This window comes from Squalius cephalus (genome assembly GCF_949319135.1).
Source record: "Squalius cephalus genome assembly, chromosome: 11".
Taxonomy (NCBI): domain Eukaryota; kingdom Metazoa; phylum Chordata; class Actinopteri; order Cypriniformes; family Leuciscidae; genus Squalius; species Squalius cephalus.
The window spans coordinates 18498900-18511068 of record NC_137132.1 but is presented as its reverse complement, the minus strand read 5'-3'; the positions used below and the strand labels follow the sequence as shown (position 1 = coordinate 18511068).

At 37.5% G+C, this 12169-nt stretch overlaps 1 protein-coding gene across 8 annotated transcripts in view; it reads right to left on the bottom strand.

Moving 5' to 3' along the window:
- Positions 1 to 12169, bottom strand: part of bcas3 (BCAS3 microtubule associated cell migration factor) — a 222242-nt gene that overhangs the window by 160133 nt on the left and 49940 nt on the right. For all 8 annotated transcript variants that reach the window (XM_079885981.1, XM_079885983.1, XM_079885984.1 and 5 more), the window contains exon 15: positions 9465 to 9729. In XM_079885981.1, coding sequence (XP_079742107.1) covers positions 9465 to 9729 — 265 coding nt within the window. The remainder of the gene's footprint in view (positions 1 to 9464; positions 9730 to 12169) is intronic.

Sequence of the window (12169 nt, the reverse complement as noted above, 5' to 3'; positions counted from 1 at the left end):
GCAGAGTTCACCGTATGATTACAAGCTATTACATCATGACAAAAATTATTCACTGCTGTATAATAGCAATATACGCATTTATCAAAGAAAATGTGAAAGCATTCAAGTGCGTAATTTATTAAACAAACTACATCCGAACGAGACTGTCTGAAATCAGATCCAATAGTTTACAACATGTCAGCATTTACAGCTCATCAGAGGAGCACCTTGGTGACAGTGGGAATCTACACTCTTCTGTGGCTCAGATAACAGCCTTACTGAAACCATATGTGAGCGAGTATGTTTGCAAGGCAATGTGTGTGCGTGTGTGTGTGAGAGAGGATGTTTCACCTCAGACGAATAGACTTCGCAAACGGTGCATGAGAAGATGAACAGGAAGGCATCCGCAGACTCAATCAATGCACCTCGGCATGTGGCTCTGATCAGGAGCACGTAATCTGATCATGTCAATTTACTTATGGGTAAGTGGGAACCATATTCTCTCCTCCCAATCATGAACGCTGCAGTGTCATTTCAAACATGTCTAAATGAAACCCTATGCTGGTCTGTCAGAGAGAGAGAGAGAGAGAAAAGAAATGTTCCAGTGAATAAGTTCAATTCAAAGCAGCAGGATGTCAGTCAACTCGCTGCCTGATAGGGCCATAACAGCTATAGACAGTGAGTGGTCACGTTATTCCAAATATTCTGATTAGTGGTTGACGAATATGGTTACAGTTGTTGATTCTAAAATTATTACATTTAGTGCTGCTCAATCCTGAAAATGTGGATACATCCATGATAAGAATGAGTAAATATCAGTCATAAGAATAACTGTGAAATTTTAAATATCAAAAGTAGTAAATAAATCTTATAGTTTGGCTATAAAGCCTGTAAATAATGAAGGTAGGCTAACCCAATTCATGTGTGCGTGGAAGAGGTTACCCAAAAATGTGAATGACTACACAAAGAAACTGATTTTTAATTAATGACCATTTAAAAAAATATCAAATATAAAAAGTGAAAGTAGCATGAAGGCCAAGTATTGTAACCCATACTCGGAATTTGTCCTCTGCATTTAACTCATCCAAGTTAGTGCACACACATTAGGAGTAATGAGAAGTGAACACACACCCGGAGCTGTGGGCAGCCATTTTTGCTGTGGCACCCGAGGAGAGATTGGGGGTTAGGTGCCTTGATCAAGGGCACCTCAGTCATTTCCTGCCGGTATTGAGAAGCGAACCCACAACCTTCGGTTTACCAGTCTGACTCTCTAACCATTAGGCCAAGACTGCCCCTAATCTACAACTATTCTCAACAAACTAAAAGAGCAGGGCAGTCCCATGCTGCAACAGCTGAAAAAGAAATATAGCAGAATTTTCTGTGCCATGAATGTGTTAAGCAGCACTGACAAATGATGTTTCCTTTAATAAATATATTTTTTAATTGTTCTAGCCTAGAAATGTCAATAATCAAAATTTCTTAGAACTCAAACGCTCTATTCCATTTCCAAGCGAAGACAAAAAACGGTAATCTTACCCTGGGACCAAGCACTGTTTAAACTCATTAATGTAATTAAAATATCTAGTATCAAACCACAACATCAATCACAGCAGAAATGATCATGATCATAATTACAACCAAAATTACAAACTAAAGGTGGTTTTGACTGGTAAAACCCTGAAAAGAGTCTGCATAAAATAATATCAAAGCATCTACAACAAGAAATTAAAAACCAGACATTTCATCATTATTGGTCTTGATTTGACAATACGGCAAAAACATGCATATCCTAACAGCTGTTTCAGCCACGAAATAGGCAATTTAATCCATGTATTTGCTTATCATAAAATTGTATTGTGCAAACACAAACATATCAGTGTTTTCATTTCCTCAGTGCAATTTGTGGTTTGGGTCTAAGTTACACATTAAAAAGGAGCCTGACAAAAATATTTAGTAATATACTCAACCACCAAAGCTTTCAAATCACATCTATATATTGTATTTAAGATGTGTATACATACACACACACACAAATATATACAATATAGAAATATTAATTCTAAACTAATATTTGAAAGAATTATATCAGACTGGCTGACATCAAGAGGAGAAATGCTGCATTGCATCATGGTACAGAGAAAAATTCACTGTGGGACAGTGCAGGGTCTCAGGTCATGAGAAGTGTCAAAATCACATTTCCTCACAGTGGGAAAGGGCAGCATATCATCATGGCTCACTATGCCTGATAAAAACACACCAGCCCGCTAGAAAAGTTTTCGCATGAGAGCAAGACCTACAAAAAACAACAACAAAAAAAACCTTGCAGGCCACCCAGGCCAAACAACAGCACCGTCTCAATGAGATGTTTACAATCATCGTGCCAAGGGAAAGGCAATGATACTAGAAGAAACTGTAAAAAATTAGGAAAAGATTTTCTTTACAAAATAATGTTTAAGATCAACATTAAGCACTACAATTGTCCAGTAAAATGGACAAAAATATTAGCATTGTTGTAATCAATAACAATGATAATTAGGCAAAGCTATACTTATCAAATAAGATCAAACAAAACCTGTTTAAAGCTGCATAACATTTTATGATAAATCCACTAAAGTATACAAAATATACTAAAGTATACAAAAAAAAAGTATACAAATAAAATAAATGTTACAAAAATAAAAAATACATATATTTTTAAATATATTTTTAATTAATGAAAGCATGATAGATTGACAAATGTGAAATTAAATTTTTTTTTTTTTCAAAAAAACATGTGAAAAAATCTTGTAAAAGACAAACAATAAAACTCTTTAACAAATCGTTTATCTTTAAGGCAGAAGCTGGAGAGGAAGCATTGCTGTTTGCTTTTAAGAGGAGGCCATTCATAAAATTCAGGACAAATTACAGAGTAACTCCAGCCCTGTTGCTGGATTAGATTCATACAAAAGACAAAAGGTAGTGGCATGATTCAGGCCTAAGTATTTTTCCTCTCTCTGCCAATGGAGTGAAATAAGGTCCATCATTTGAAACTGGCCTGTTAATAAAAAGCTGAGAACACAGCGCCACAGAGAGGCCCACACTGGTACTGCACCCAGCAATAGGACAAGACTTTGTAACCAGAGTAATAAATCTTTAGGACCGAGAGTCTAAATGAGACTGTACATGATGCAGAGTTGTGGTATGTTAAAACAAGAGCGGTGCTTTGATGCCTAGGCTGATTGCAGGACTGTTGTTTTGTGAGCGGAGGAGCTGAGCTTTATCTTTAAGAATCACAGAGCCACTGTGAAACTGTGATGGAATTTAAGAAAGAGAGTGTGTGTGTGTATGCGACAAACAAGGGAGGAGGCAGTTTGTGATTACAGAGAGTGTTTGCTGGCCCTGTCTCTATGGATCAGATCGGCTCATCTGGCTGCATGTCCCACAGACACACACGCACATATACATATACACACATACACATAGAGAGAGAGAGAGAGAGAGAGAGAGAGAGAGAGAGAGAGAGAGAGAGAGAGAGAGAGAGAGAGAGAGAGAGAGAGAATAAACAGAGGAGATCTGATGATTGTAAATGATTCAGCACAGGACTCAGTGAGCGTGACACGTTTTGCTGCCACTCTCAACAAGAAAGCAAGACTCTGCTCTAAAGGCACTACGGCTCTAACAACAAACATTAAATACAAGATTAAAGACTAGTTAGTCCCATATTTGGCTTAGACATTATACACAAATATACAGTAGGCTCTAAGACCACTAAAATAATTATTTCACTACAAATTATAATACACATTTGAGTGAAAAGTTAAATAATTGAATACATTTTATTCACTGCAAAATAAACTACATTTGAGGTGGGTAAGACTTATTTAACGTTTTTTAAAAGAAGACTCTTATGCTCACCAAGGCTGTATTTGTTTGATCAAAAATACACAAAATATTGTTTGATACACAATGTTTTCCATTTTAATATATTTAAATTTTTTATGTAAATTGCTTAATATTTTTGCAAAAACCGTGACACATTTTATCTGATTCTTTCTGAATAGAAAGTTCAAAAGAACAGCATTTATTTGAAATAGAATACTTTTATAACAATATAAATGTCTTTACTGTCACTTTTGATCAATTTAAAAGCATCCTTGTTGAATAAAAGTATTCATTTCTTTAAAAAAAAACGTACTGTCCCCAAACTTTGGAGCAGAAGTGTATATTATAAAACACGAGAGGAAAGAATAATTAACATTAATTTCAAGAATTTAATTGAATTTCATAAAGATTTGTCCTGTCAACTTTCCAACCAGTGTCGCTTTTTAAACAACACGATCCAAACAACACTGTGTCAACAGTTTTGCAAAAGCATCCATGTCCTCCTGTTTTCGCTATACGATGAGGAATGGTGTAAACAGGCGTAGTTACTGATAAAACAAGCCTGAAACCCAAACAAGCCGTATGCAGAGTTTAAATGGCTCAAAGGAAGTATCCCGTTATCCCTAACTTAATAACAGCGAATTAACAGCTTCCTGTTGCACCTTGTTTTACCTTTCAAAATTGTCAATGAACATAGGTGAAGAAGCAGACCAACAAGCTTTGTAAAACTGACATGAAATTTCCTGTAAGCGCAAAGCTAAAGGTGACCACCTCAGTCCAGACGGCTCTTTCAATCGCACTCCTCACAACCTTGTGCTTGGACAGCACAGAGCTTAACCGCTGCACAGTATGGCTACCAAAGCCACATGAGCCCTAAACACTCCAACAACAGTTATGCTTCAAAAAGCATTTTCTCTCACCATTTGTTCATTTATAGGTAGTTTATAGACAGGAGGACAAAACAACTTAGCAGAAAACACCACCTAAACAACTGAATTAACTCTCTGTTAGCACTGAACAAAGAAGGACTTGTTGAATTATCTGACAATGCCATGAACCTAAGGCGAGGGGGATGTGCCTCCTAAAATAGACTGAAAAAACTCCACAATTAAACTGGAAGAGAAGAAAGCCCGATTGTGGTTTCTATTTTTACAGAGTGCCAGCTCTGAAGGATGTGTACTTCTCTAGTTCCTTCCCTAAATCAATGAGTTGTCACAGGAGACAATTGCAAGTCTACTGTTGTGGCTACCGTGTCTCAGCTTTTCTTATCAATCATTTATTTCTGCTGCCTCCGTTCACGCTCATGGACCCAAAAATGAACAAAACCGACGGAAAGGCTAACAGAAAGTGACGCTGATAACCTTTTCTCTTTTTGTGTCTGATAACTAATCACAGCGGAAAAGGATTTAAAAGTGCGACAAACACAAAAACAGTTTTTCGATGACGGAAAATGCAGTTTCCTAGAGAGGAAAAATATGTTTTTTTTATTTGTAGAAATCCTGTTGTCATTATACTGTTTAGCAAACGAACAATTGCACTACCGTTCAAAAGCTTGAGGCCGGTAAAATCGTATTTTTGAAAAAAATTATACTTTTATTCAGCAAAGATACATTCAATGGATCAAAAGTGACAGTTAAGACTTTCGCATTGTTTTACAAAAAAAAAAAAAATTTTAAATAAATGTTTTTGAACTTTAGATTCATCAAAAATATTTGGATATTAGCACAACTGTTTTCATGTGACACTGAAGACTGGAATAATGGCTGCTGGAAATTCAGCTTTGCCATCACAAGATTTTTTTTTTACATTTTAAACTATCGTATTTCACAGTATTACTGTTTTTACAGTATTTATGAACAAATAAACACACAAAGCCCCTGGTGAGCATAAGAGACATTACAAAAAGCATTAAAACAAAAGTTTTATTCTCACAGGCTATGAAAATCCCTAGTTTAGCTTAAAGTCTGAGTGAATGCTAAAAGTGTGAAGGGTAAGGTGTGATTTGTAATACATTGGAATGCCTAAAAAAAGTAAAGAATGGGAAAAAGAAATATTGAATCACTGATTTGAAAATGAAGCAAACAATTCTGGCAGGATATGCGAGCGGCTCAAGCATTCCAGCTCCGAGAATGAGCCCATAGGAGAGGCCCTTAGGGACCACGGAAAAGTGCAAACCACTTTGTCTCCCTCTCTCCCCCACACCGTTTCATCTTAATTCAAAAGCCACATCCTGCTATCCTCCCATCTTTTGGCTTAAGGAATTATGGAATGATCCTTGAGGTTATAAAATCCGGACAGTCCAAGGTTGCCTCTAAGGCATATGAACTGCCTCAGACTTCTGTTTCTTAGATTTCCCCATCCTGTTCCCAGAACAAAAAAATGTCACCTCAGAACCCTGTTGTCAAAGCGGCTCATCGGGCTGAAGCTGATAGGACTAATTGTTGACAGGTGCTTCTAATGCCCGGCTTTGAAAAGTGAGTCTGATTTACGACAGGGCTTCTAAGGCCCACTTTCACGGCTGCTGGTAACATCCCTACACGAGACGCCAAGCATTCCGGCCCTGTGATGTCACAGCCTTGCTCATCTCAAAGTGAAAACAGACTAGAAGTTATTGATATTTTCTTGGAGACAGTCAAAAGAAAAGATGAGTCACTCAAATTAATTATATTGATTATTTAAAAAATAAAAATACATAAATTTTAACTTCATACAAAATTTTAACGCTCATGGTTTCATGGTGTAGTTATTAATAACATGATTATTTTAAAAATAAGAATATATATAAAAGATTACATTTTTATCTTTTATATCAGCTAAAAATCAGCAAGATGCACTGCAGTGGCAAAAAAAGAATTTGAATCTTCTTTTATTGCTTTAGATAAAAGTGCCTTTTGCATTTTATATACAAATCAATACATAAAATAAATACAGACATACATTAATTTATTCGTATTGCTTACATTTATTGATTCACTCTATTTTTACCAAACTGACGAATTTGGTCACTTCATAGCATCTTGGTGATTTTCAGTGTCTTGCACAATGAGCACCATATTTTAAAGATACATTTTCGAACTACTTGCTACAAGAAAAATCACACATGAGGTACGAGCCTTGACTCACTCATGTTGCCAGATCTAGCTAGAAAAACAGTGAACAAGAACATGCTTACAATAAACCAAAATAAATCCAAATGCTTTATGCTGAAAATAAAACCAAAATATCACGACCCGCACCTTCTCACTTTAATAGCTCCGTAAACGTGATCGCTTTATAAGACAAGCTTAAATAACAAGCCCAAAAACGCTCATAAGTGGACATGGAAACATTGCAAGAGCATGCTCTGTGAAGCAGCCTTATCAATCATAAGCAAAACACGACACCTCCGTCGACTGTGCTTTAGTTAAAATTGCTGAACTTAACTAGTCTTTTGTTGCTGTAATATTTCATTGGTGTTTCGTACACACACGGAACGATAATTTAGGGGACTCGCTCTTGTATTTAAAAGTGTTTGTTACGACTGAAACTTTACAGTGTGTGTAAGCGGCCAGAGTAAGCAAGGCTCTCTTGGACCCTTTGGAAAGCTCTGCAAACACCCTGCAACTGACCAGTCTCCTGTGTCCGTATCAGCAGGGTGCCTTCAGCGAGTACAGGGGTATTGATTAATCAGACCTCTGCTTTGTGGAGTGCTGATGGGCAAACAACACTGACAGGCGTGCCAGCTCTTGTGGCAATCAGCACAGACATGAGAAGTGTGTGTGTCAGTGGGTGTGTATGTACGTAACAGTCAGATGTGGTCAGAGTGTGTATGTTTGCAGCCAGGGACAGTGTTTGACAAACATCACAGTGTTGTGACAGAGGTAAACAGGCTCGATCATAGGGTCTGCTAGGGTGACTCGATTAACTCCTGAATGGCCAGGATACACTTACTGTTTCAAATTCTAGTGAGGTGCCAAAAAAAAAATCAGGGCTATTATCGTTAACTAAAACTATTTAAAAAATGTTTTTAATTAAAATATATCTGAAATAAAATCAAATATAAACATTAGATGAAAAACGTTGATTGAGCCACTAAAATTACAAATTGAAAATAAATAACGAAAACAGAAATAAAAATAAATGAAACCTAAATGGTATTATTTGTCAAATAAATAAAGAACACTAATAAAAATGACAAACGCACATAAAATTACTAAAAATTACAAAAAAAATTTAATAAAATAAAACCTGAAAAATAATTGAGGCTAATTAAAAAATTATAATAAAATTCAATAAATTATAACACTATTGAAAATAAATTCAAGATGCTGGATAAAACATGGGGCTTGTGTGGCCATGGGTCAGTTATGAATTAACTTTTATTTGATTCAATGCTTTGCAAAAAAAAAATATAAATAGTTCTTAAAATAAAATAAAATAATAGTAATTAAAAATGTATTATTTTACCCAATATCAGTGTGTGCTATATATTTTTAAGCTTATTAGCTAATCATGCCGTTACCTTAGCAATCTGCTAACGTCAAACTCTACTAAAATCAATTTTGGGTTGAGTCTCCAATAAGGGTGCTCCGATTGATCAAGGGACGATCATTATCGGACGATAATAGCTTTATATAGTTTGATCGGTGGTCTCTATAAAGGCAGATCAGAAGAGTTGATCAGATGACGCAAAACTCGCAAGACAATTTTTCCCATGTGCAGCTAAAATTGATTCACTACATTCAACGGTCTGGCAGTTCTACCAGATTTCTGAAAAGGAAAACGTCTTTATGGAGAGCAGAGACATCGCAACAACAGCAACCCTACAGCAATGACAGCAAGAATCAAGGGCTGTGTGATTTTAGAGCATGTCTTTCCTTCACAGCGGTGTGCTTTCGTTCCTCCCCAAAAGCCCAAACTTCCAAACGTCCAAATCAGCTAGATTAGTGATTGTCATAAAATACTGTCTACTGTTGCTAAACTGCAGAATGTGCTCGATAATAAAGAGTTATAAAAACTGCATTAAGCCACAAAAGAAATACTTTTGCCCAGGCGTCTTTCCGTGCCCGAGACGGAGTGGAACACGGACAAACAAAGTGAACTTTGAGCTTCGGGTTCATGCCTAAACAATGGCCAAAAACTCGGCTTGGTGAGTATTCACTTAAACACTGTCAGCTATGTCTTAAGTGAGCATAAACAGCTGGGAAATAAGACACGTATGTGTCAGTATATTGGATCTGTGCGATAGGTCTTAAAGTGACAGCAGCCTAATATTCAGCTGCTCTGTGTCATTAATGTTAAAACAACAAATAACAAAGAAAAAAATAGTTGTTAAGAATAGTATTATTTATTTTATTGATTGGTATCGGTGGTCGTATCGACCAATACTGCTTTCAGTGATCTGTAATCGTGATCTGCCCCAAAAATCCTGTACAGAGTCCCCTTTAGTCTCTCAAGCAGAGCAATTTTTGTGCAGCATGCCAAGTTGTTTCCCATGTTGAGCATTTTAAATCAGTCACTTAATAGTTTCCATGACTGTTAGAAGAACAGAACGACCTAGTAAAACTACTGTTGCTAACTAATGAAGCACTGTAACTGTGCAGTCACAGAAAGGCCCGGCATAATCTTTGCTAGTGTTTACTAACCATGTAGAGGTGATCCGGATGGGCTACTTGAAAGGCCAGGAATGGGGCTACATCGGCCGCCCTGTTTGCTGCTCAGCTCTTGTTCGATTTCCTCCAGTCCGGCACTCTTCTGGAAGCGGCTCATGCGATTGACCACACGGGGAGACATATGCGTGCGTGCGCATGGCGCTCCACCATATGGGTTGATGGGAAAGACATGCGAGGTGCCACGAAGAGTACTGATCACCACCCAACGGCAGTCATGGCTGAAGCAGATGTCCTGCACCTAGAGTGGTTAAGAGAAGAGATATGAATATAAGCTCAATAATAAGCTCCTTTGGTTAGGAATCAAAAATATAAAATCATCATTAAAATGAATAATATTGTCATTACAGAAAGTTGTTTGACTGTAGCATTTTGGGTGAACAGTACGAACATTAAAGCAATGCCTTTCCTTAATTTCAGAGACAGATATTTTCTTATTTATTTGGACGTACATTCCACCATATGGTTTGGAAGCTTACTCTGAAAAAGGGATATTTGGGATATAGGGATATAGAAAGGGATATTTGAAAAAAATTAAAAAATAAATAGAGCGGGGACCTCTATCCATCAGTTATTGATTGGATAAAAGCAGATCTGAATGTGAGCTTGCAGTCGACTGTAAGAAAGGGCCAATTAAAAATTACCAGCTCAAAAATATGAATCACTCACAATAAGATTAATAACATGCATTTTTAAAATGGATAGGATAAATCTTTATTTCATGCCAACTTTAAGGAACGGTAGGAATTTTCTCTGGTGTTGCAAGTCGTGACATTATGTTTTCATAAATAGCTTCTGGTAAAGACGAAAAGATATAATCTTAAAAAAATGTGTTATGGAATGGTTGAAAGGAATTGAAAGGAATTACCAAGTGAGGTGTTGGTAATCACAGCAAGGTGCTGGGGTGGAGAGGTTTCGGAGCTGATCACCAGATATTGGTTACCGCCATGAAAAACCTGAATTTCTAACCTGGCTTTTGTATTTATTAAAATCTCACCCCCGACAAACCATCAAACTGCCAAAACAATCCTTCCTGTGTGTTTTATAAACACAATAGCACATCCTGTGTTACAACTTCTATGTTCAGTCTATGCTATTTTAAAAACTGTTGGTCTATGTGTACATGTGCAAGATGGGCGTTGAGTCAAACCTGTCAAACTGTTTTTTTCAGCATCTTGCGCCATGAGCATTGTTTTATAAGAGAGCATCTTGAAATCCTGTTCGATCTGTTTTAGAACACAAGAACTTGTCCTAAAGAAGCTCTATGAATTGATGGCGGGCTTTCCTCAAAATCTTACACTTGACTTTACCAAACAGCACTCTGCTATCAGCAAGGTTCAGCTAATGGCTTTTTTATGGCACTTTTTATGGATAGCCATCAGCTACTGGAATGCAGCTGTCTGGAGATCTGTCTGATTCTAGGTCATTCTGCTCTATCTGTCTCAGATCAGTCTCAAGCTGAATACGCCAACCCGGAGATGAGCAAACGAGTCAAGATCAGTGACCACTTCCTGTTCAGGGACAACGCCAATCTGTTCATTTTCCCTAGAGGTGTAAATATAAGATTTAGGCAACCAAAGACAAGGACTGGGATATTTCAATTGGTTAATCAGACACACATCAAATGAGGTGTTTGGCCAGTCATGTGCTACTCAGAACAGCTAAAATGGTGTATGGCTTCAGGCAACGCGGGCTGGTAGGTTATTTACCTTCACGCACACTAAGGTCAGCCCGGAGCAGGTTGGGAGTCAGTACAAGCACAGTCAGCCAGCCAGATAAGGCCGGGTGCCTGTGTCCGCCCACGAGGCATTATCACTCCTTTTATTTGTTCTGCTCAAGATAATGCGTCTTGGTGGGTGCTTGCTTTATGCAGTTTGCACTGTTTACAATGCCAGATCAAAGCCAACGCATGGCCAGGCAGCAAACCTGGCATGAGCCGGTGACAGATTAACCACCTTTCTCATCTCAGCAGAGCTGCGGGCCACCATGGCCCTGTGCTCACAAAGGAGGGAAAATGAGAATGTTTTACACACTCGGTTCCAGCTCTCTGCCATGCCTGGAGGTACCGGCTAAGGTAATCACACCTTCAATATAAGGAGCAGGTACGAGAGGAACATAAACTTCACCCACGGGCCAGTACCCAGCTTGCAATTCTGCATTTTTGACTCACTCAAAGTGCACTTGAAGGGTAAAGGGACAAAGTGATTTCAGAAAGAAAAAAAAGAAAAGAAAAAAAAAAAAAGAAAGAAAATACTATAAGGGACATAGTATAAAAAAACGGCATTAGTAGTTAAAAACAAGTCTTTTTATAGACATAACACTTGATTGTGCTGCAGTTATATGGCACTCATATGAGAATAACATACAGTGAAACAGTTTTTATTCCACTGCAGTGTTAATATTTGTCATGTAAAGAAGGATTTAAATTGGGGAAATATGTCTGGCATGCTTTTAGACATCGAACGTAAGAGTGAGAGTCTATGAACTAGAGCAGAGATCAGGTTTGTGTGCATATCCAAACATGACACTAGCTGAGTAAGTAAGGGTCTAGGCCCTTTCGGAATAAATATTAGTTCTACTTAAGCAAATAAAACCTTACAATTTGCCAACTGAAGGAGATATTGTGGTGGAACAGCTGCAAGGCTGAATGGATGAAACAGCATTTAGGAGAAAGGAAAACT